Raw genomic sequence first — 26,427 nt, 5'->3', positions numbered from 1 at the left:
CCAAGGGGCTCAAGCAATACATTCCACCTATTATACACAATCATATATGGTATCACGAGTCTAGGTTTTAACCCTAGGCCTTCAGTTTCCGCTGCCCTCGCGCCGCTCCCGGGAAGATCGATCTCCACCAGGGGCAGTGCCCTTGTAGGATGCGTGGCTGATCCTTCTGATTCGCCGCGCCGTCGTGGTCAACCAGCAGCAGAAAGACCTACCTCTCCCATCACTGCCAGGATCCGTCGTGAGTGTCGCTGTCTTCGCCGCCCCTGTCGTGCGTCTAGCCTTGTGCCCCCATCTACTCTAGAGCCGCCACCACCGCTGCCCTTGAGCGCAATCCTGCTGCACTTGAGCGCGAGTGTGTGGCTGCGGAGAACCGTGGGGGCATCGAGCCGACCACCGCGCCACTGGGGGCGTCTGACGGCCGTGCAATGCCTCTCCCTCGCCGGTCCAGCCGCACCGCCTACGGCCATCGTTGGAGCCGCTGGGGCAGCGGCTCGGCCATGCCGTCTGATGTCATCGTCATCAGGTTGTTGTCTTCGCCGCCCTTGTCGTGCGTCTGGCCTTGCGCCCCCATCTACTCCAGAGCCGCCACCACCGCTGCCCTTGAGCGCAATCCTGCTGCACTTGAGCGTGACTGCGTGGTTGCGGAGAACCGTGGGGGCACTGAGCCGACCACCGCGCCACTGGGGGCATCTGACGGCCGCGCAACGCCTCTCCCTCGCCGGTCCAACCGCACCGCCTACGGCCATCGTTGGAGCTGCCGGGGCAGCGGCTCGGCCACGCCGTCTGATGTCATCGTCGTCAGGTTGTGGTGCCTCGCCTTGCCCGCTCCACCCTGCACCCTCCATCGCGCTGCTCCTCCGCCTCGTTGGCGGGTTGCCGTGCCATGGGGGCTTAGCCCCATCTTGATGCCCCCTGCTGCTCGGCCGCTGGATGGCTAGTTCCTCCTGTCCCTGATTTTTGTTCCCCTTTGTCCATGTTGACCGGGGAAGAGATAAGGGAGGGGATGGGGCACTACTAGGGGCATCCGAGATTGTACCCCAAGGTTCGTCTTGCTGCTGCTGTTTTTTTTTCTTTTTCCCGATCAGAGATCGGGTTGCGTCGCCCTGCCGTTCGTCGTCGCTTCATCCTCGACACTCCCGAAGATGAGGTTGTTGTTGCACCCTTCAGGCTGCTGCGGCAATGCTCGTGATCCAGCCATCCTCGCCGGCGACGTCGCCTTTTCAGGTGGTGGCACCACTGATGCTGCTGGTCCTCATCACGCTAGCTCTCGGTCTGAGTCCGCGCCTATTGCCGCACGCTCGCAGACATCGCTACCGACGCTGCTGAAGGAAGATGCAGTTACGCTCTTTAGCTACACCATCTACCATCGCGCTCGGCTCATCGTCCTGCTGAACCTATTGACAAGAAGCTGCTGCTTTTGTGTACTCGGGCGACTTCGCTGACGCTTCGAACCCGCGCTCTCCTCCATGGCTTCAATCACGTCCACCTCGACATCGGCTACTTCGGCACTAAGGGGCTACCATTTGCTTGACAAGCTTCTTTAGCTACCATTCCAGCCACAACATATGCGACGCATCGATGGTTGCGACTGCGGGGGGATGTTAGAGTATATTAGGCAACTCCTGATATGGTTAGTTTAGGATTGATTGCAATCCTGAGATAACCTTCCTTATCTGTAGGAGAGGCTACTTGCCCTCCAAGCCATGTACTCCTATATAATTAGCCCAAGGGACTCAAGCAATACATCACACGCATTATACACAATCTTACAGGTTCAATAGTAGCAATAGGAAATAGTGTACAACACAATGTAAAGATTACAATAGTTCCTTTGGAATATCCCCTTTTATTACAACCCCGACAAACACTGAAACGGTGTATCTAGCAGCTCCAGCCATACATGACAACGAAACACTAATCAAGTGACAATGAAATAAAAATACACAGTGCCATGGGATGGATATACCCGCCATCCCTATTTATTTAACAAACAACAACCAAATTATTTTGCAATTTCAAGCATTGGTGATATAGTCAACGATTACCTTCAGCTTATCAGTAGTGTAGTTCCTCAAATCTTCGACCAAGAACCTGGTGATTTCAGCGGCTTCCTTCCTTCCTTCTATTTCAGGGGCTACTGTTTCATGTGTTCCTGCTTCATCACTTTCTTTTAATTCCGCCGCTAGGCCATTAACTCTGAGGTGCACCTCCCGGAGGTTTTCTAATGTGTCGATGCCAAATAAACCTTCAAAGGCTTCAAACCGCGCCTGAATCATCTCTAATGCTGGTATTGCATTGTCACCAAATCCCAGCTTTGGCACAAGGGGTGCAAAGAAGCGTAGCAGCTTAAGACTCGGGAATCCTGCTGGAATAAAGATCTCCCCATCAGAATCTGATTTATTCTTCTGGAGGATGTCCTTTATTTTGTCCTGATTTTGCTTTGCTGCACTAAGTGAAAATGTGAGAGAAAACAGTGATGGCAGGTCCTGGAGGAGCTTGAATGTATCAGTCCGGAGAACTGTCAGAGATAGCGTTAACTTGTTGAGTGTATTGAGTTTGGCCATCCACTGTGGGGGATTTTTCAACATGCCAGACAGCTCAAGGGCAATGAGATATCTTGGAGGCGTGGACATAGAGTCCAATGAGTTGATAAAATGAGAACCTTCATCATTGATTGCTAGAGTCTGCAGGCCACAGCTGCAAAGGTACTCAATAGAGGAGTGTAGTTCTTTGAACGTTTCACTGTGTTCTGGTATGTTAAGCTTGTAAATGGCAAGCTTCCTTAGCCCTGTCAACTGATGAAGGCCTACTATAGCTGTTGATTCCCCTACAACCTCAATACCTGACAGCACACGAAGTCCTTTCATTCCATCCTTGGTTTTCTCTTTTATCAACATACTTTTTTCTTGAGAAGACTTACTTTTTTCTTGAGAGGACGTATCATTTTTCGATTCCTTACTTTTTTCTTGAGGCAACCTCAAGCCCTTCCGTGGGTTTTTATTCCCACCAAGTATAATACTGATCCGTTTTAGCTGGCCTACAGATTTTGGTAGCTGCTCAACACGTGTCTCCCTTATGTCAAGGGCTTCAAGATACTCCAATTTCCCAATCTTCTTGGGGATTTTTGCAATCTCCGTTCGCCGGAGGCTCAAATACTTCAACACAAGCATTTTGCATATGTCATGCAAATGTTTCTGTTTCAAACCCTTCCAGCCCTCAAGATCCAGCACCTGTATTATTCCATTATTGAATGAATGGAAAGGCAATTGCTTCAGGCTTCCAAAAACAGTCACCGACCGCACTTGAGACAAGTTTATGTTTTTTGTCATATTTTCATGCTTGGAACCACTGCTTTGCATAGAGAGTCGACGTACTTTATTGCTGGGTGGTGGCATCATCCAGTGGCCGCCAACCACAGTAATAAAGTTCTCTTCACTTGACTTGGAAACGATGTATTCAAGAACCATGTCATGAACTTGAAATGTTTTTACTTTTCCATTGCTGTTGTGCTCCACAGGACGTATTAGCTTCCTTCTCATGAGCTGATTAAAATATGTCTCTGCAACTTCCTCTTCCGTGAGCCCTTGCTTCTCACTAACAAAACCTTCAGCTGTCAATCGCCGAGTCAAACGCTTCATACTAATTTTGGAACCTTTTGGAAACATGCTCAAGTACAGTGCACAGGTCTTAAGATCTCCCGGCAAATCGTTGTAACAGAAATCAAGTATCCTTGTAACCCCATCCAAGGAGAGAGCAGTCACACTCTCTGGAAATATTGATTTGCAAACTTTATCCCAGTGACTAATGGCCTTGCTTGAGTTGCAGGCTACAAGACCAGCCATGCTGACTATGGCCAATGGCAGCCCTCCACATATTTTCAATATCTCCTCTGGGACTTTATCCTGTACCTTTTCACTATCTTTGCTGCTTTTGGATTCATAGACACTTCGCTTGAACAAATTCTTGGACTCAACAGCACTAAGAAAATCAACTGTATGCAGAAGATTATTTGTGCCACTTGGTGAGCATGCTGCACCAACAGCTTGAAATCTTGAAGTCACTATTATTCTACTGCATTTTTTGTTCTCTACAGGCAAACAATTTCTGATATCCCCCCATGTTTTTGCAGACCATATGTCATCAATTAAGAGCAGGTAGCTGTCAAGAAAAGAGGAGAACATATATATTAGAGATGAGACAGTAAAACAAATCAAGTTTATCTTTTCTGCGAGGATCTTTTTCGTAAAACACCGTATTTTCAGAATTTAAAAAATCTCAAAATTTAGAGATTTTTTATTAAATTGCTTGTAACCATTTTAAAACTTTATCAACTCTTTCTTTCTTATACTAACTTCAAAATGGGAAAACTATTTTGTGTTTTAAAATGTTTTCAACGCTCGTATTCTTGTTTGAGGTTCCTTGATTTGTGCCAGTTAAGTTTGAACTCAGTTCATAATTTAAACCATTATTCTTAAATCTGTTTGCTCAACTTAAACTCTGTTCAGAGTAAAACGACAAGTCCTTGTACATTTTCCAATGCTATCTCTATTCTCTAATCCTGCTGAGTCTGAACTTCCTCACTCAGGTTGGGTTTAAACTCAGTCCGAGATCGAGATGTTCCTCTTTGAGCTAATCTTCAATATCTAGCTCAGTTCATCTTTCAGTTCTAACTGGATATATTTGAATTCCAGTTATCCAATCATATCCTTTGTCTCTCATATGTTTCACGAATCCTAATAGCCATTTGAGTGATCACTACATATGCGAGCAGCTGGATATCGAGCCATTTTTCATTCTACATGGAGGTCCGATTTCCGAGTGGTCAACGGTGACTCGAGGCACACAGATCATAGACAATTTAATCAATTATCCTGGTTATAAATGTGGTAGAAGAGATGAGACACTTTCAAGGGAGGCTATCCTTCCGCTTGTAGGTAGGCTGGGTACACGAGAACTGTGGAAAAATTGTGGATAATGCATGGAAGTTGATGATGGAGGATAGGTTAGGGAACATGGGTGATGCCATACGAGAGGTGGCAGCTGACTTTTGGGACTGGAGTAGAATTTTTTTTTTGGGGAGACCTCATGAAGAGAATAAAATGCACAAAGTGAGCCCTATAGGATTGCGGAAAATGGAAGTTGAATGCACATAATAACAAAGGTCATGAAAAGATACTGAAACATAAGATGGAGAAGCTTGAGGAGCAATGTGAATTATATTGGTCCTGAAGAGATCATGCACATTGGCCGCAATAGGGAACTACAACAGAAAGATTTTCCAGAGTTTGCCTTTGAAAGAAAAAAGAAAGAACAAAAATCAGAAAACTGGTGGGCGAAGTGTTGTTGCCCCTCATTAATAAGGGGAACTTTTGATAAGGGAAACTTTTAGTAATAGCGGTATTTTTGGACTAATCCATATACTATCATGCCACTTGGCGCCTAAAATACAACATATATTGGCAGTTTTTGTACAAAGCTTGATTTGGGCCTGCACTTGGAACATTTCTAGGAGCCTACATGAGGAAGATGAGCACAAGAAGACCCATATAGGGGTCAGGCCAATTGTCCCAAGTCCCGGTTGGTTGGCAAACCCAAATCCCGATTCAAGTACCCAAACCCAAAGATGAAAGCCCTTGACATATATCTTGTGTTTAGGAAGCAATTCGTCCACATGAAGTCCTGATCAACATAGATTTGCATAGCATGTATCTTGGCTGTCTATGGAAAGAGGGTTTGCAATTTTGCAATACTACTGCTGCCAACTAGGAAGCAGATAATAGATTGGATCATCACGAGGACAAATGTCAGCAAGTTTGGCAAGGTGGATAACCACCTTGTGCTGATTGGCATAAGGCTTTGGGCCAATCGATCCTGGGGGTTCTAACTTCCCCCTTGCCTCCATCTTTGGTGATGACGTTCTGAAAATTCTGCACATCCTGGATTTGTTTCGATATGCGTATGATCGGGGGGGGGGGGGGGTAAAGTCTCTGTTCATCCCTGGGATTTTACTGCTACACTTATGATTATGATCATTGATTCTATTAAGCTCTATATCAGTGTGTTCTTATTTCACATGTTTGCATTGTCATATGAACTTAAGTGGTGTTAATGGTAGCCGCAGTGAAAATCTAAATCATTGCCGTCATCAGATCATCATAGTCTGCATGAGCAAGATAGTTGATTATCCTTGCAGCAGTTTCTCCTTCTGAAGGCCTTTCCCCTTGCACGCGTTGATTATCCTTTGCCCACTCTCGGCCCAGCTGCACTCGGCCTGTTAGATGCTCTCTGTGCTTCCAGCTGGGTCACATTGCGGCCCATTGTCGTTTCCTGTCGGTTCCCAGACCTCTCCAATGACAGGAGTTTCTCAACTGCATTTCAGCCAGCACACTGGTCCAACCTCAAAGTCAACACCTAGTTTGCTAACGCAGTGTCCATGAAAGGTGGGCCTAGTACATGCTAAACCCCATTTTACAGTTCACTCCAAGAGCTGGGTCATCAAGTTCTAGGTATCAATATCTCTGATCCACCAATTACAATAACTTGGAAAGGTTCTGTTCACTCCAGAGAGCTCACTGCTTCTTCTCCCCAGCTAGCATCGGAGCCATTGTCGCCGCCATTTCCACCAAGTGCTCCGCATCCCCCCCTCGTGTCTCTCCTGCTTTACTTGCAGTCCAATCCTCAGAGCCCCAACCTTCTGAGCTCCACCTCTCGTCTCTTCCAATCCACCAACCCCCTCGCTTTTGGCTTCAGAAAATCCCAATGTCTTTGAGCAACATCTGATAGATTATCAAGAAGCACTCATGGCCTACACCCTCCTTTCTTGCCAAGAGGATCTCATCGCGGACTTGTTGGATTCCGGAAGCCCATGGCATTGGTGGTTCTTGGGGGTCCTTGTCGTCGCAACTGTGATGTCGCAATCGTTAGCATTGATCCACTACCCCAGCAGCAGGTATCTTTTCAATCCATCAGAGACTTGGTTGATGATTTCCTTCGCAATCAACATAGAGTGGGGTTCCATCCATCCAACCTTGCCCCTATGGTCAGGCATATGTGCGGTTCAACTTTGTGCATGACAGAGATTTGTTGACTGGGGAAGTCCACATGATTATGGTCAATATAGAATTTCTTTTACTGAGCATAATAGTGGTTGGAACAACAAAACCATCACTATGAACTGTGAAGTCTGGTTGATGTTGCTTGGCTTTAATGTTGATTTTTGGTCTAGAGCTGACATTGAGAAAATAATTTTTGCATTCGGTAAACTCCTAGTTTGGGAAGAAGATCCACATAACCTGGCCCGAATAGTGGTGAAAGCCCAAGTAGTGGATTTTTCTGAGGTTCCCTGGTTTATTGTATGTTCAGAGGGGGAAGATTTTGAAGGTGATTCATGGACAACTTAGTGTGAAATCCTGCAATATAAAATATTAGGTGGTGCCCCTGTTGATGAAGATCAACCGTCTGAGGATGTGGAACCTAATTTGTTTGATTTTTTTTGGTTATGGACAGCCTGCCAATGCTGCACTCCCTAATGAAGCTCCTAATAAGCATTTGAATGCTAAACCTAGGCCTGCACCCCAATGGGGCCTTTGGCTAGATGGGTCTGAAGCTCAACCTGATGCTCCTTTTATTGGGCCTCCAGTGAACCCTCAAGGGCCTCAACCAAATGAGCAAGAACCTCAACCTCATGCTCAAGCTCCTGTGAATGACTTCCTCAAGATGAATGATCTGGCTGTCAATGGCAATGCTCTTGATATTGACTTAAATATGCCTCTTGATGATTATATGGGAGGCATTGATGACTTAATTCAAGCTACTGAAGATCTGGAAGCAGAGGATCCTTTGCATCCTCCTCAAATTATAGATGCTACTGATTCTTCAGATAGCTCAAATGACAATGTCCCAAATCTGAATTTCGGGGCATAGGATATCCAGGTGGAAGTGTTTATTCCTCAGAACAATGGGCATCCTCTACATTTTGTACAGGATGAAATTTAAGAACATGAGTTGATGGGGAGGGGGCAATAATTCCAATGAAGCTCAGCATCAAAGTGGTTCTGACAATGATAATATGCAGCTTGGGTTTGTGGATCTCTTACAACCTGCTCAAGACCTAGTTTTTGCATCTAAAAGCCTTCTACAGTCTTTTGCACCTTATAAATCTAACCCTGAGGCAGTGAGGCAGTGGGCACAATTTTTTTTCCAAACATGTCAACTCAAAGGGTAGATATACCTCTCCTCTAGTCTGATTTTTTCACAACATAGTTGCTCAATCCTCTTAGTTTTGTTTGGGTAAAGAGCTTCCTTACCTCCTTAGCTATGCAGTTTTTTCAGACAGAATCAGATGCAGTCAGTTTTGGCCTACCTGATAAGTGCCCTTTCCCCATGCAATCTGTTGGTTTAGATTCTCATCAGCTCCTAGCAGTTTTTTCTTATAAAAGTGAAGGCAAAGTTTTTGAAGGTACACCTCTGGCTGATATTGCTAGCTCCTCTATGCAGCCTGTTGTAACCCCTATGAATTCTCCTGGGTTAGCTATCAATCCTTCAGACACCACACCTATCAAAGTGCAATCTCCTGGGACTCCTTTGGGATCCATGTTGAATAAAGTTTCCTCTTCACTTGGTCCTTGGTCCAATTCTCTTTTGCAGTAAGCAGCCAATTTACAAATGGTAGACAAGCCTATATCTGAAGATGAGTTGAGGAGAAGTAAGAGATGTAAGTCTTAGAATCAAGGTTCAAGATTTCAAGTTGCAAAAATAAGGACTGCATTGGCTGCTCCATCAAACCACCAACACTCACCCCTTCTGTCATTCACAATCTGGGGGAATCTTTCTGTAAAGTGGACCTAGAAAAGCTAACCTTAATAGCTCTGAACAAGAAGAAGTCTCTAGCTCCCCCTGGTGGCAGGAAGCTAACTAAGAAGAAGCCTGATCAACTCAAAGATGACACTGAAGCCCAAAAGATCTCCAAAAAGAAGCCTAAGAAGCAATAGGGCTGGTCTCCTGGCTGAGATCTTTATTTTGTTGATCAAGTACTTTTATATAGTAACAAGCCCCTGGTTATCTTATTTTGTTATTGATATATGTGTACTTTTGATGGGAACTCTATGACATAACTTCCTTATAGTAACTTGGTGTAATGACATTAGTGCTTGTCACTGTATGTTTCAAATCAGATATGTTCTGTGTTTCTTCCATGAATGGTCATAGAATTTGGAAAATTTTGTGTTGGAATGCAAGGGGCATTAATTCAGATAAAAAATAGAATTTAGTTAGGGATAAAATTGTTGAAAGCCAATGTGACATATTATGTTTACAAGAAACCAAGAGAGAGCACCTAGATTCTCATTTTGTCAGGAATTTTTGCCCTCTATCTTTTGATCAGTTTGAGTATCTGCCCTCTCAGGGAGCCTCTAGTGGCATAGCAAACCTTTGGAAATCAGTTGTTTTTTAGGGGCAACTTATTTTTAGTAACAACTTTGCCATTTCTGTCTAGTTTTCTTCAAAGTTAAATGGCGCTAGCTAGGTACTTACGAATATGGTCCTTGTACCTTTGAAAGGAAAAGAGCCTTTGTGCAATGGTTCAAACATATCAGGATGCTAGAAGAGGTAGACTGGATTGTCCTAGGTGATTTTAACTTAATGAGGCATCCATCAAACAGAAATAGACCAGGTGGTAATTATAATGAGATGTTCATATTTAATGAAGCTATCAGTGCTTTAGGGCTGGTCAAAATCCCTTTACAGTTAAAACAGTTCACTTGGACAAATAAACAACAGATCCCTTTGCTAGAAAGATTGGATTGGTTCTTCACTTCAAATTCTTGGACATCAGCATACCCACACACTACAACTTACCCTTTGCCTATGGAAACATCTGATCACTCACCTTGTATTATAAGCATTGGTACTAACATACCCAAGGGTAGCATTTTCAGATTTGAAAATTTTTGGATGGCGTATGAACAGTTCATGAATGTGGTTACTCATGAATGGTCCATTCTAGTTCATCACACAGATAAAGCCAAAATAATCACTATAAAATGTAAAAACTTGAGAAGGGTGCTAAGAGCATGGCAGAAACATCTTTCTAACCTTAAAACAAACATCTCTAATGTTAAGCTCATTATTACTTTTTTAGAGTTGGTTGAAGAGTATAGAGACTTAACAATTGCAAAATGGAACTTCAATCAGTCCTATCTGAAAAATTGGTATCTCTGTTGCACCAGTAGAAGATTTATTGGGAACAGCGAGGCAACATTAAATGGGTTAAATTTGGGGATGAGGGAACAAAATTTTTCCATACCAATGCAACTATCAAGAACATAAGAAATTTTATCACTTCTTTAGAGGACAATCGAGCATTCTTCATACTCAGCATCTATCAAAAGAAAAGATTCTTTGGGAAGCTTACAAAGATAGACTGGGAACATATGATCCTCAACCCATGGTTTTAACCTACCAACTGTTTCAAGCAGCTACCACTCTTTAGTGTTTGGAGGAACCTCTCACTACTACTGAAATTGATGCTGTCATTCAAAACTTGCCATCTGACAAAGCCCTTGGACCAGATGGTTTCAGTACTGATTTTATCAAAAAATGTTGGCCAATCATCAAATATGATTTTTATGATCTATGCTTAGCCTTTCATTCAGGAAATGTTTGCTTACAAAGTATCAATGGTTCATTTATCACACTATTACCTAAAGTGGATGGGGCTTGTTAAGTAACAGACTTCAGGCCTATTTCTCTTCTAAATACCTCAATGAAGCTTCTAACAAAATTGCTGGCCAACAAGTTGCAAAAGGTAATCATGGACCTAATCCACAAAAATCAATATGGTTTCATCAAAACTAGAACTATTTAGGATTGCTTGGCCTGGGCTTTTGAATACTTGCATTTGTGCCATAAATCCAAAAAGGAGATAGTCATCCTCAAATTAGATTTTGAAAAAAAGCTTCTGATAGAGTTGAGCATGGAGCAATGTTGACTATTATGAAACATAAAGGTTTTGAGTCTGTTTGGTTAAGCTGGATGCAACAGATTTTTAACTTAGGTACTTCCTTAGTTCTGCTAAATGGAGTCCCTGGAAAAACTTTTCATTGTAAAGGGGGGGGGGGGGTTGAGAGAAGGAGATCCCCTTTCCCCTTTGCTTTTTATCCTGGCAGCAGATCTTCTACAATCCATTATAAGTGATGCCAAGAGCCAAAGCGTGCTGTCATTACCTATTCCTATGCTTCATAGTCAAGATTTCCTATCCTTCAATATGCTGATGACACCATAATCATCATGGAAGCATGTACAACTCAGCTCCAAACTCTTAAATATATCTTCAAAGCATTTGCAATATCTACAAGCCTAATAGTCAATTATTCTAAATCCATGATGGTGCCCATTAATATTTTAGATGAAAGGCTTCAATTCTTGTCTCAGTTTTCTAGCTTCTCCAAAGGAAACTTACCTTTCACTTATGTGGGTTTGCCTTTGGGTCTCACAAAACCAAAAGTTGAAGAGTTTCTTCCTATGGTCTCCAAATGTGAAAGAAGGCTAGTTTGCACATCATCTTTCCTCTCTCAAGCTGGAAGATTACAGCTCACAAATTCAGTTTTTACAGCTTTACCAATGTTCCATATGTGCACCTATCTCACTCCCAAAATCGATATACAAGAAAATGGACAAGTACAGAAAGCATTGTTTATGGAGAGGCTCAGACATCAATAAGAAGTCACCACCAAAAGTAGCCTAGGAAATGGTGTGTCCCTAAGAAGCAAGGGGGGTTAGGAGTCTTGAACATCAGCATTCAGAATGAAGCTTTGATCCTTAAATTCTGGCACAAATTTTTTATTAGTCTTGGCATTCCTTGGGTTCACTTGGTACGGGAGAAACATTATTCTGGTGGAGGGATGCATTGAAATTATTGGACAAGTTTAAGTGCATATCAGTTGTCAATATCAATGATGGAAAAACCTGATCTTTATGGGAGGATATTTTGGAAGATCATATTCCAGCTCAATCTTACCCCCATTTGTATTCTTTCACAAAAAAACCTTTCATCTCAGTTCAACATGCCAGAGAAGTGGTTGACATTGAACAGTAATTTAATCTACCAGTTTCAACGTAAGCCTTTGAGCATTTGATGGATCTGGCAAGTGCTTTGGAAGGCTTGGTCCTCAACACTGACTCTGATATCTGGTCTTATATTTGGGGAACTCCAATGTTATCCTCCTCAAAAGCATATAAGAATCTCACTGGCTACACTTAGGTTCATCCAATTTTTTGATGGCTTTGGAAATCAAGGTGCCAAAACAGACATAGAGTTTTCTTCTGGTTGGTCCTCAAAGACAGGCTTAGTACAAGAAATATTCTGAGAAGGAAAAATTTGTTCCTCCCATCATATGATTGTGTTCTCTGCTCCCAATGCATTGAAGAAACTTTATTTCACTTGTTAATTGGCTGCTCATTTGCACAAGAGTGTTGGATTCATATTGGCTTATTTTCTGATCTCTCGGCAGACCCATATGATGTTCTAGAAAGCTTCAAATACCAATTGCATGTCCCTTACTTCATAGAAATAATAATCATTATGAGCTGGTGTATCTGGTTGGCCTGAAATGACTGGATTTTCAAGGGGATTACTCCATCAGTGCAAGCTTGTTTATATAATTTTAGATTTATCTTTGCTCAGGTTATTCTTCGAGTAAAAGGAGCTTGGACACCCCAAATGAGTTCATGGCTAGAGAAATTTGTGTAATTATTTCAATTTTCTTTATTTCTTTCTTAGTTTCAACTCTGTAAATTGTACGCTTTTCTTTTTCTTTTTATATATATATATAATCCGTAGGGGATTCTTTCCCTCCTGTTTCTTAAAAAAATAGTAGGAGAGTGGGAAAAGGCAGAGCTAGTACGTAGCCTGTTGGTGCGGAATCTAGAGGATAAGTAATTATTTGTAGTTTTGCTGCGCGTTAATCGGATATGGCCTAGCAGACAATGACAAAGGATTTATACTGGTTCGAGAAATGTGCCCTACATCCAGTTGGGGGTCGGTCGTTGACTTTATTCCTGATCCTAGGTGCTCAAAGTTTGCAGTGAGGGTACAAACGAGAGGAGGAAGAGATGGGGTGCCTAAGTTCTGGCCTTGTTCTTCTCTCGTTGGAGGAGAGTGGCAGGAGCTCAAGCGTGCTCTAAGTGTGTGAGGGTGTGTGTGAAAGAGCTTAACGGTGCGTGCGCGCGTGAGATGCAACAGATAGCGTGGTCCATGTGTGAAAGCAGGGGTCCCTGCCCTTTTATAGTACAAGGGGATGACCCTTACAGGTCAGGCGAGAATAAAATAGTGAGTGTACGGACGCTGCCTAGTCTTGTCTAATCCTATTCGGGTGGATACTATATGGCCTCCATCCTCGTTCTCTGTTCTCCTCGTCAGCCCACTACGCTGTAGCGGGTAGGTTTACGGCGCCGCTGTGCATACGTGCACAGGGCGTGGCATGGTACGGCCCTAAGTATGGCCGGCTGACCTGGGAGCTGCCTCGTTATCCATCCTGCTTGCTCCCTGGGCCTACTCCGGGTGACCTTACCTGGTCTGGAGTCCCAGTCGGTCCGTCCCAGCCAGTCGGAAGGTAGATGCAGGTGGTACGGCGGATCCCTGGTCGGGAACACTCAACCGTGAGAGCTCGGTCGGGAGTACTTGGTCGGGGGTACTTAGTCGGGGTCAGACTGGATCATGGTCTCGGCCTTGCCGTGTGCGGCTGGGCCGGCCCAAGTACTCGTTGTTGCTGTGCCCTTTGTTGGGCCAAGTGTTGTGGGAAATTAGTCCCGTTGGGACCCCAGGTCTATGGACCTGTCATAGCTACTGCACAACACTTAGAGCATATCCATTTGTGTAGTGAGAGTGTATGTAAGTGAACCTAGATCCTTGGGAAGAACATTTCATCTATCTTGTTCGCGACTGTCTGTCTACGTAGCTGCTTAGTTTTATTGCTTATTTCATAGATTGTACAGAAATCACTAAGAAGAGATTTATAGGTGTCTCTTTCTCTCTTGCCCTACCTCTGTAGTCACCATTCCTTGTCACCGGCTCCTATGCCAAGCTGCCACCACCTTAGTGCCACCACCATGGGCCAGTCTTCCCACAGCTGTTTCAAGCTTGCATGGCCTACAAGGTTATTTGGGTATTATCCATTGGAGGCTCTTAGATTTTTTTCCTCCACATTAATCCTCGACGAGACGCGGTAGGGAAGGAGAGAAATACTATAAGTTCTAACGAGATAGCAAAGCATCAGGCCATTAGTTCAGTGGGCCCTGCCAAAATATTACCATTGGATGACAATTTTCCTTAAGGCTGCTGTTCGTGTTAGGCCAGTCACAATGTATGGTTTCATCACACTATTACCAAGGGTGCCATGTTAGCTTTTCAATACAATGAAACTGTCATTCTCAGTGCACAATTTCCTAGATAGCTTGCATCATTTAATTCTTGCATGATGTTATGATCAAATGTGTCATGTTATGAAACCATAACATGCTCAATGTATGTTTCATTGAGTTTGATGGTACTTGCATTGGTAACTGTTTCAGGTGGGTTTCATAGGATGAAACTCCCCTCTCCTCTCTCCTCATAATTAACCTGCCAAGTCAGCAGTTTTGCTGATGTGGCATGGGATTTAATGCCCATGAAACTTCCATGACACTCCCATTGAGATTAGCCTTACGAGAAATACTATAAATTCTAACAAGATAGCAAAGTGTCTGGCCATTAGTTAACTGATCGATGTTTAGTGTTGATCTTTCAATGATTTCATAAATTTTGTGTTAATTCCCTCTAGCTGACGTTGACTAAACCAGTTAACAGATCTAGTAATCAATAAACAATAAACAAGAAATAATCTTTTAAATGTACCTCTTTTCCTTCAGGTGCTCTTTCACTTCGTTGACGAGTTCATCACCGTACATTGTTTCAGTCTTCATCTGCTTTTCATCAGAGCTCCCATCATTGCCTTGCTGTTTGTGCCCTCTCACGAATGGCACAGCTCGCTTTAATGTGTTCATAACGTGTGCTGCTAGGTGCTTCTTCTCCGAGCTTCCCTGCCCTGTGCTTTGGACTGCCTCCTGATCTCCGTCTTGGAAATTTTTTTCCCGAGAAATCTGATCTTTGTCTTGTGGCATGACTTGTTTCAGAATACTCCTTAGGACTGCCTCTTTGTCGTAGTTCTGGGACACATTAACCCAAGCACGGCAGTCAAATTTATTACTGACTTTCCGGTACAATGCTATGGCAATGGTGGTCTTCCCCACACCGCCGAATCCGATTATGGACAGAACACCATGATCCTCATCAGGTCTGTCTACCCACTTTTCAAGCTTCTCCATGTCAGCCGTCACACCCACAGGCTGCTCCTTCATACCGATGAGCTGACGGCTGGCGACCTGATGCTCCGCAATGTCATATGTAGCGGCACGGGCTCCAGAACTGTTGCCATTGCGGTTTCTTGGGTTGTCCACTCCATATCTACCGCGTCTTTCCGCAATATGTTGTGCCCGGATCTTGAGGTCAGCAATGTTGGAAGCAATTTCATGACGAGGCCACCATGTCCAGACATCATAAATTATTCCGACTAGGAAGGAGCATCTGACATCACTGATGGAGTCATTAGGGAGACGATGGGCAAAGTCATCTATGCAGTCCTCGCAGTCGTAGGCCATGTCACGGATCTGCTTCATCCAATCCTTCATCCGATGGCCCTGCTCCTCCGGGGCAGAGCTGAGGTCGCGGAGGAAGGCCTGCATGCTGGTGAGCTCATCGTTGATGTACTGGATGTCACCGCGAACCCCCCTGATCAGAGTATACTCCTGGGCGAGAAGGCCACCGAGCTTGCCCAGGAGAGATTTCATGGTTGCATCCGAAGCACCTACCACCAACTCCATCTTCTCGTTCTGTGCGGTCTTCTTCACTACAAGGTCCCACAAGCAAAGATCTCCCGCCGTTGCAGGTGTTGGAATACACGCGTTGCGGAGAGTTCAGATCAAGCACGAACATTCACAACTTCACTGCACATCCATTGCCTGCTCAGATGGGTCAATCAATCATAAGGGTTACCACCAATTAATCAACAGTATAACAAACTACATGAATGCGGTCCTAACAATAATTATATATATTTTTTGCAACAAACAATAAATTATCTGTGTTGATGAATATGTATTTTTTGAGGAGAAGTTGGTGAACATGTATAGTAAGCACTACTCTCAAAGGCGAAATTTTACCAATACTATTCTTGTAAACCATGGAGCGTACCCGCTCTAAAACCGGTGCAAATGTGACAAGAAAATAATCTCATGCTGCCAAAATTATACTCACATATAGGTTTATCCAATTCCCAGTATTATTATGCAGAGGCCAGGAATATTTTTTGAAGAGCTCATATCACTTCAATGTAAAAACCTTGGAAAAATAAAACTTCCCTTATAAAAAAGCACAATACTATTATTTGGAACCATAAATTGTCTCCAATCTAGAACGTATATACAAATGTCCAAAACCAAAATTTACTCGATTATTGTTGAAATATAAGTGAATTACCTACCTTTCCCCATCGGTTTAAGATCTTACTATTTTAGATTTAAATGGTTCGCTAATACAAATCAGTATGGTATTGGGGCTACAGGTCTTGAGTTTCAATCCTGTTGGCTTAATTAAATAAAAAAGGTGTAGCTCACTCCAATTCGGTACATGCAACCCAACATGGTGTCACAACCGGAGCTTTCGAGTTCATATTGATATATTAGATGATTTCCCATGTTAGGTGTTCTAGTGTACACACTACTAAGTATCGCCAAAGCATACTGTCAAAAATTTTATGGTACGAAAATACTTTTTTTAAAAAATGCAAAAACAACTAATATTCCTCACATGGATGCTAACTTACAAAATTATTTCCAAGCAAAAGTTACATAGAGAATCATGAAGAATTGGAAATTTAGAAAATTTTAGAAGAACTTCATAATTCTCTATGTAACTTATGATGTTAAATAGTTTTATAAATTACTACATCCTATGTGAGGAATATTAAATATGTTCCCATAAACTTTTGGAAATTATTTTGGTGTTATAAAAATCCTGGTAAGTTTTGAAAGTAGTCTACTTTGATGAATTTTAATTTGAAAATTGTAAAGGTGCATGCGTGTTTTTTTTAAAATGGCTTTGTGTCCATTTGTTCTATCACTAGAAAAAGTTTCATGAATTTTGGAAGTGATTTGGAGATCGTTTCACCCAATTTAACTTACAGAAGTGGTGGAAATGTCAAATAAGGAATGACCGTTAGAACTCATGTTAGATAAGGGAGATAAAACTTTTCAAGGCCAAGGAAGGAACTGAGTTTTCTTTTGGTGTTAAATAAGAAATTTTCTCAAATTTGAGCTGTTGGAGCGTGGACTAGTTTGGTGTGCACTTGGTCATTTGAGTGTGGTTAATGGCGCTGGAGTTGAGAGAAGATCATATACTCTTGAGAAGACTACGAAGCCACTGAAGTGTTACAAATGATCATCCAAGACACTTAACATATGATTAGAGAGGGGTGTGTGTGCTAGTTTTAGGCCTAGCGAGTGTGATTGTTAGGTATTGCTTCATAAAGCTGGATCAATGAATGATCCATGCTTGCTCTGCCGTGTAGCTGGTGCCTTGGGACCTTTGTGCCTTGCTGGCTCAAACTTGCCTACCCTCTGGCTTGGTGTACAATGGCGAAAAGAAGCTTGTACAAAGACGTGGAGACCCTTGCCTGCTTGGTGGCTCAAGCTCTAAAATGATGATGATGGCAAGTGATAGCAAAAGAGGCCTATGGTGAGGCTCGGCCTTGCTCTGAGTGGGTCATCCGGCTTGATACGTTGGTAGATCAAAAAGATCCAGGACTTGCACTAACCAAGAGTCATAGCCTCGGTGGCTATTCCAGCATGGACTAGAGGTGGTCTTGTTTATATTTCTGTATTTAAGTTTTTCAATCTACCTTTGTGCCTTAACAATCCTCGAGTAGTTTGGTAGGATCATTTATAGGTTGCAATTTTTTTGAGCCATAGAGTAACCACACTAGATAAACGTGCAACATATTTAGATAAAACAAGTTTATGTTGTGCTGTTTTTTGGAGGTAAGTAATTTTTAAGTGTCTTAATTCAGCCCCTCTTAGGATGGGCTCTTGAGGAGTCACACCGGTCGTTTCAAAGTCACTTGTAGGCTAACAATGACTTGGTTTGAATGTATTTGTGTTTTGTGCTTGGAAGCATTGTTTTGTAGCAAAGGTAGTAACTTGTTGAGGAAGCCCAAACAACCAACTCAAGAAAAAATTAGACGAGCCAGGTTAAAGTTGAATTTGGCCGCCTGGGCATAATCACTAAGGACAAATGTGGAGACTCCATTTGTTGAAGTGTTAGTGTTATAATAGTTGATTCCAGACCTAATAGTTTATTGTGTCGACAACTCTATAACATGAAAGCTTGTTTTGTTCTCGCAATATCCTTTTAAAATTAGCTGCTGCTGCGTATAACAAATTGTATCAGATTTTAACAAGTAGCCCCTCATTGAAGGGGGCAATCACGCAGCTTCATCAAGGCCTTAGCGGGTAAACCATGGGAAGTGCCTGGCCCGAGGGTTGGAGTTTTGAGGCACTAATGATCCTTGGGGCTGGACATTCATTTAACTTGCTACTTCATTTGGAGTTGTTACTCAGTGTGTACTCTAGTTTTCTAGCAGTCTGTATAAAATGCTCACTACGGGAAACCTTAAATTTGCTGAGTGTTTTATTTTTGCCGAGTGTTTTTTTTCGGACACTCGGCAAACAAGCTCTTCGCCGAGTGCCAAGCCAAAAACACTCGGCAAAAAAAAAAACACTCGGCAAATCGGGGCTTTGCCGAGTGTCAAATAAAAAACACTCGGCAAAGAGGGGGGTTTGCCGAGTGTCAAAAAAGACACTCGGCAAAGAGGGGGGTTTGCCTAGTGTTTTTTTTGACACTCGGCAAAAAAATAATTTTTTTTCTCTTTTCACCATGAAATTTTTTCTACTCCCCACATACAACATGTGGTACTCCATGTTAAAATTTGGTATATTTTTGAATTTATTTGCTATATTTAATTAATTAATTGCATTTCAAGGGAATTTTTGGTATAAGTCAAATTTGAAGTGCAAGTGATTCAAATTATGGAATAAAATGAGTAGAAAAATGATATTCATGTTATTTGGACCAATTTGAGACCTGACCCATGAAATGAAAAGAAATTTCGAACATCTTATTCAGGAAACACGACCATGAACGTGTGGCAGTAGTATTTTTAAATTGTAAAAAAAACAATCAAAGTCTGAAAATCTTAAGATTTGTCATGATGTGATGATATAATACGTGGAGGCTGTGGAAAAAAATTGAGAAGATTTGGCACATTTCATCATGTACGATGATTACAAACCGAAGCATCTCAGAAGAAGAATAGTAACTTTGAGAGGATTCGATAAGATTTAGAGTCGAAGTGACGGTCGAGTTTGATTTGACTACAAAACTTTTTTTATAATCAATAGAGAATATATATTAGGGCGTGTGAAAATTTGATATTTTTTTTGAAACTGTTGGATATTTTTTAATTTTTTTTCAAAAAAAGTTTGCCGAGTGTCCTAAGTGGGACACTCGGCAAATAAATCGTTTACCTTAGGACACTCGGCAAACCAGAGGGCCCCACCCCGGACGCCTCAAAATATCACCCCCCTCCCCCCCGGCCGGCCCCCCGCGCAGATCTACCGGCCGCCCCCCTCTCTTCCTCCCTCTCTTCCCCACCCCGCCGGCACCTCCTCCACCTCCTGCAGCCGCCGCCTACCACCTCCTGCAGCCACCGCCGCCGCACGCGCCCCCCCCGGCCCGCCGCCGCCGCACGCGCCCCCTCCCCCCGGCCCGCCGCCGCACGCGCGCCCCCCCGGCCCCCTCCCCTCCCTCTCCCCCGGCGGGGGGCGGCGGCGGATCTGGCCGCGGGGCGGCGGCGGGTCGTGGCGGGTGGGGCGGCGGCGGCGGATCTGGCCGCGGGGCGGCGGCGGGATCTGGCGACCGGGGCGGCGGCTTCGGATCTGGCCCGCGGCGGGGGGCGGCGGGTCGTGGCGGGTCGAGGCGGCGGCGGCTGCGGGTCGAGGCGGCGGCGGGTCGAGGCGGCGGCAGCGGGATCTGGCGACCGGGGCGGCGGCTTCGGATCTGGCGACCGGGGCGGCGGCTTCGGATCTGGCCCGCGGCGGGGGGCGGCGGGTCGGGGCGGGTCGAGGCGGCGGGTCGAGGCGGCGGCGGTGTGTAGCGGCCGGCCGGTGGTGGTGGCTGGCCGCCGGAGGTTATTTTTTTTAATTTTTCGCAAAAAATGTTGCCGAGTGTTTTGTGGCCACTCGGCAAAGTCTTTGCCGAGTGCGCGATACAAAACACTCGGCAAATCGTTGTTTGCCGACTCAGAATTCCCCGTGTGCCGTTTGCCGAGTGTTACACTCGGCAAACGGTTCACCGAGTGTTTTTAGCCCTTCGTCGAGTGCCCCTGGCACTCGGCAATGTTTCTATTTCCCGTAGTGGCTGTCATAAATCTTGCTCTAGTTTAATTGTACTTCCTTATTCTAGTGTAGCAACTCCAGTAAAAAAGATATACCAAGTTTATATGCAACTTGATAGGACCTTTTTACGCACAACTTGCCAGTACAACTATATGCCTTTATAATATATGTAGCATGGATCTCATTTTGTGCATCATGTTGTAACCAACATAGTGTTGTAAATGGAATTGAAACAAAAACACAATGAAAGAGTTACAATAAACATAGTCTTATTCGCAATCCCTCTGTGCAAGCACTTGCAAAAGTCCCGCACCCCTACAAGCAACTCAACCTTTTCCTACAACATTTTGTGAGTGCCTAACAGTTTTAGTGTTCTTTAGCTTTTTCTTGTTTATGAAAGAAGGGCTTGGCCTCCAAGAATAATTAGAAGCAAATAGGAGTTTCTTACACAAAATGAACGAAAATATTTTTTTGGTATTTTTCTCAAGTGTACAATAGTTTTTCTTGTATGAATTACATACATCTTTCTCAATAGTTTAGATAAATTGACAACAACATAATTAACAAAAGTTTGTCATTCTCAATTTTACTACTACTATTTCGAGGCTCCTTTTTAAGCCCCCATGTTAATCTTGAGGAGGTGCTCTAGGAAGAAAATTATAAATCCTAGAAATTCTCGCTAAACACTGAAACATCAAGCCATTAATTTGATAGACTCTAATCATCACAACAATTAGATCTATTATGATTTCTAAATAATTACCCAACACTACCATTATGAATATAGTATAAGTAACCCCTAATCCTATATCTAAATTACCCACCTCGAACATTGTGAAAAATGACCTAATCTTCATATAAATTGTCCACTAGTATCATTATAAAAAATAACTTAAAATGCACTTCTAAATTTGCATAAATTACCCACAAATGCCAAGACTAAAAGTAATCTAGAGTAAACACCTAAATCTGAATCTAAATTTCATTATAAAAAATATCATAAAGTGCATCGATATATGATTGTAAATTATTTATTTTTGTCATTGTTAATATAGGAAATGGTAGCTTAAGGTATATATGCATGTTGTGTGTCCTCATATAGACCATTTATGCATGCATGGGAGAAAGCGATGAGAACACTAATTTTTATGTTAAACAAATAGCGCAAACTAAGCGTTCAATCGGAGTTATACACTTATAGAGGTGCAATGAAAAGTGAAAAAAAGATGAATATAGATGAAACAATGTATATCACAACCAAATAAAGATAAGTTCAAGTTTATATGAGTATTGTGTTAGAATATTTAATGAATTAAAGAGGGCGCAATGTAAACAATTCTTATTATTAGTTATAGGCCCTAATTTTTTAAAATAAATTTCTAATGCAATGTCTTTCAAAATTGCTACCCTGGAGCAGAAGTTGATGGACTAGTTATTTGATAGCTAATTACTCCCTTCGTCTCCACAAATATTAGCATTATGTTAAACACATAGCATAGACTATGCATTCAATTAAATTAATACACATAGAGTTGCGATGCAAAGTGAAAAAAGAGATGAATATAGATGAAACAATGTATATCACCACTAGATAAAGATTAGTGCAAGTCTAAAGGAGTATCGTGTTAGAATATTTAATGAATGAAAGAGAGCACAATGTAAACAATTTTGATTATTACTTATAGGTGGCCCCAATTTTTTAAATAAATTTCTAATGTAATGTCTTTCAAAATTGTTAGCCCATGCTGGAGCATGAGTTGATAGACTACTTATTTGATAGTTAAGTACTCCCTTCATCAACAAATTCGAGTACTTTTGTCTCCACAAATATTAGCATTATATTATATTGATGGACTAGTTATTTGATTATATTGTTGCATATCTCATTAAATTATATCGTAACCTCTCTCATGGTGGCCAATCAGGAGATGACACATCTACTTTATTGACACTACTTAAAAAATGATTTGTAGGGGCGTTCTTTTTTGGCGGGCAAAATTGCCACCCGCACCTACAAAATGGGGTTACTGTAGCATCCGCGCCGCCCCTGGAGGGGTGCTATTGTTCCCGCTACAGTAACCCCATTTTTGTAGTAGTGCGAGGTGCACCAGTGTTTCCTTTCTTTTTAATTTGTTCTAAAATTACTTATATTTTGTGGATTTGGGGTGTAGTTATAATTAACAGAAACCATTAGTCACTTTAGACATGCATGAAGCATAAAACCTTGCAGTCTAGTATGAAAGCCCAACCCTGGGGTGGTTGCCGTTGCCCCGGGGAACAGATCTCGTGAGGTAAGTGTAAAGCAGAAAACGAACGAAGCGGAGGGAGGAACCACAAACAATCAAACATAGTGCTGCGGAAGAGGTACGGTACCTACCTGTGCCTCGCCAGCGGCCGTTTCGGCGTCGAAGGGGACAATGGTGCTGGAGGATGTGGAAGGATGATCCGTGGTCCGCATGCAGGCTTGGAGTTGCCGGTCAAAACGTCTCATATGTAACGATCGTGTGAATAATAGCTGGTTCTTTCCCTGACACGCACGTTACGTGCTCTTTTAAAGATATTCGCCACTTCTCTTTTCTTTTGCTTCCGTCGTATGCCCATCATATGTTCCTCGGTTGAACATGAAGGTTGGGACGGTGCTAAAAGTGTGGTAGTGTGTAGAACATCTCCGGTAGATAGACTCTCCTACGTACACTACACCATAGATGCTCATCACCGCCGGCTCCAAACCTCAACTGTCGCCTAACATTCAACAGTGATGGGTAAGCCAACACTGCCAGTTTGGAACCGGTGGTGATGCCAATAAAAAAATAAAAAAAATGCGAGCCGGCAGTCCTACCGGCCGCATCCTAGAGATCCAGGCGGCGAGGGGAAGCTGCGGCTGGCTAGGACGAGGGGAGGCCAGCGGGTCACGGGGGAAAGCTGCAGCCGAGGCGCGGTGGCGGGATGCCGCCGGGAGGGAGAAAGGGGGGGGAGGGAGGGAGGGAGACGCACCTGGACGGCCGCCGGACATCCATGCTCACTGTCATCAGATCTGCTCTGCTACGCCCCATCCCGCCCGCTGCCGCCGGATCTGCTCCGTTGCACCCCCTCCCTCCTGCCACCACCGTCGCAGCTACTTAGTGAGCTGGCCACCGCTGCCGCTCGTCACTGCCGCGGAGGGGGAGGAGAGGGGAGGCTGGGGAGGGAGAAGGAGGGGGACGGTGAGGTGGGGAGGGAAGGGAGAGGGGTGGCACGGCGGGGTGGTTAGGGTGGCGAAGGGAAGGAGGGGAGGGAGGGCCGGAGAGATGCGGAGGGTGGGAGGGCCGGAGAGAGGCGGAGGGAGTGATGGAGAGAAGGGGAGGCTGGGGGAGGAAGGGGAGTGGACGGGGGAGGAGAGCGGATAAGGCTCAGGAGGATGCGAGTGGATGTGTTAACTAGATTCAATACAAATTTCAGGTTTGAACCAACCCTTTCACCGACGGATTTTAAGATGAGCCGGTGGTGTTGACTTTCACCGCCGGTTTATGGTTGGAACAGGTGGTGATGGTAATTTCACCACCGGTTTTCACCTCCTACAGTTCCATTTCCTTTACAGCCGGCGATGATAGGCGGTGATACTATCTCACCGCCGGTTCACATAAAACCGTTTGTGATAGCCCGTCTCGGATGGCTAATTCTGTAGTAGTGGTATAAGCTGTTTCAAAGGGAGCATCCAAAACCATTTAATTTCTACGCATTAGCCGAGGTACCAATAAATCAGAAAAACCTTGTCGTAATTTTGGTAAACAACTTGAGGGGGTTGGGCAGTATTTGTAGAGCTACATATTCAAATTTCTATATCCATTTACTGACTAATTTATTCTTTGTTTGTGTACAGTATTAGGCTAGGACCCTCGCTCGCTCTTTTGCCTAGGAAAGTAAAAGGCATATACGATGCTGGTCATGTGCATCTTTTCATGATCGAAAAGAAAAAGGCTTGCATTGGAATGCCGGCCACGGGAAGCGATCTTTCGGGAAAGCAAAAGGAAGGCATATCTTGCATGTAGATGTAGCTAGGGGACGGCAGCAGGCACACAACGCAACGCAGCCAATCCCTTTAATTTGCTCCCATCCACATGCAAGCGAGCCTCGACCTGACAATACGAGCAAGGAAAGTGAGATGAGCTGAGATCGCCATGGAGCGACTTACCGTGAGTGTAGCCACGGGCGCCTTGGCCCCGTCCTCGATAAGCTCACCACTTTGCTGAAGGGCGATGAGCACAAGAGGTTTCGTCAGCTGGCTTGGTACCGGAGCAACATCGAGTTCATCAAAGACAAACTAGAGCGCATGCAGTCCCTGCTTCTCAGCATATGGGTCAGGGAGGATCTTGACGCAGAGTGCAAGGAGTGGATGATAGATAAGGCTCGGGAACTGTCCTATAAATATGACCTCTCGTCCCTTATGTTTGTACCGGTCACTTTTGGAACCCACCTCTCATCCTTGATGTTTGTACCGATCACATTTGGAACCGGATACTACCTGGAGTGCGTCCCGAGGATACTAAAGGGTGCACATTAGCACCGGTTGCTGCCACCAACCGGTACTAATGCGCCACCCACCCTCTAGTACCAGTTGGTGGCAACAACCTGTACTAAAGGGAGCATCCTCTAGTACCGGTTGCGTCCTCAAACTGTGGCACCCCGTTAGTACCGGTTGGCACCTCTAACTTGTACTAATTGCCCTCCTACAAATATCACTCCTTCTTCCAGCCCGAGCCCCATCCTCCAGCTCAAGCTTCACCATGCCCATGGCGAAATAGGGGGAGGTTTTGCTGGATTTGTGACCATTTCTTAGGGATTTCACTCATTCAAGTGTTCTAAAGGTTAGAAACTTCATCCTCCCTTGATCCATGGTTAGTATACTATGTTTTATATTTTAGAACTAGTGAATTTTGTGATTTTTAGAATAAGGTACAATGGGGATATTTTTCATTTATATGAATGTGTTATTTAGGGGATTTCACTCATTCAAGTGTTCTAAAGGTTAGAAACTTTATCCTCCCTTGATAATGGTTAGTATACTCAGTTTCATGCTTTTTAGAATAAGGTATAATGGGAAAAATTTTCATTTATATGAATATGTTATTTAGAGCTCATATTTGTGATTTGTAGAGTAAGCTACAAATTTTTTGCTGGCATGATTCATACTAGTCAAAGAAATTGATATGAGGTTAGAGAATAATTTCATAGTTTAGTACTTTTCAAATATGAGGTAAGCAAATTCGATTAAGTTTTTAATTCATTTTCTTATACTTCAAAAATAAGTTCATGTGTATATACTTAGAAAAATTAGATTAAGTATTTCAATTCATATGCTTATACTTCAAAAACCAATCTAAGTGTATATACTTAGAAAAAGGAGATTAAATATTTCAATTCATTTGATTATACTTCAAAAACCAATCCATGTGTATGTACTTAGAAAAATTAGATTAAGTATTTCAATTTGATTTGCTTATACTTCAAAAACCAATTTACGTTATCAAATTGTAAGAAATAATGTTCATTTCTCGCTAATTCAAGAATTTTTCTATATTCTCTAGATAATTAACCACAACTCGAGCTTCATCCTATCTATAGCGCCATTGGGGAGGTGGTGCCGGATTTGTGACCATTTCTTGGAGATTTCACTCATTCAAGTGTTCTAAAGGATAGAAACTTCATCCTCCCTTGATACATGGTTAGTATACTTCAAAAACCAATCCATGTATATATACTTAGAAAATTAGATTAAATATTTCAATTCATATGCTTATACTTCCAAAACCAATTCATGTATATATACTTTGGAAAATTAGATTAAGTATTTCAATTTATTTTCTTATACTTCAAAAATCAATCCAAGTGTATATACTTAGAAAA

At 43.2% G+C, this 26,427-nt stretch overlaps 1 protein-coding gene across 2 annotated transcripts; it reads right to left on the bottom strand.

Annotated features, from left to right (window-relative positions):
* Positions 1–1,778: 1,778 nt before the first annotated feature.
* Positions 1,779–24,940, bottom strand: LOC117866253 (disease resistance protein Pik-2). 2 transcript variants are annotated; one of them, XM_034750414.2, is made up of 3 exons: positions 24,716–24,940; positions 14,891–16,053; positions 1,779–4,158 (listed from the first exon to the last, which is right to left on the bottom strand). In XM_034750414.2, exons 2-3 carry the CDS (start codon positions 15,913–15,915, stop codon positions 2,016–2,018), a joined length of 3,168 nt encoding a protein of 1,055 aa, XP_034606305.1. In that variant the 5' UTR covers positions 15,916–16,053; positions 24,716–24,940; the 3' UTR covers positions 1,779–2,015. The 2 variants fall into 2 exon arrangements, with proteins under 2 accessions (XP_034606305.1, XP_034606304.1); XM_034750413.2 differs by lacking the exon at positions 24,716–24,940 and adding an exon at positions 22,922–23,333.
* Between the last annotated feature and the right edge of the window lie 1,487 nt (positions 24,941–26,427).

Source organism: Setaria viridis, chromosome 8, assembly GCF_005286985.2.
Source record: "Setaria viridis chromosome 8, Setaria_viridis_v4.0, whole genome shotgun sequence".
Lineage (NCBI taxonomy): Eukaryota > Viridiplantae > Streptophyta > Magnoliopsida > Poales > Poaceae > Setaria > Setaria viridis.
This window is presented reverse-complemented; position numbering and strand designations above follow the sequence as displayed.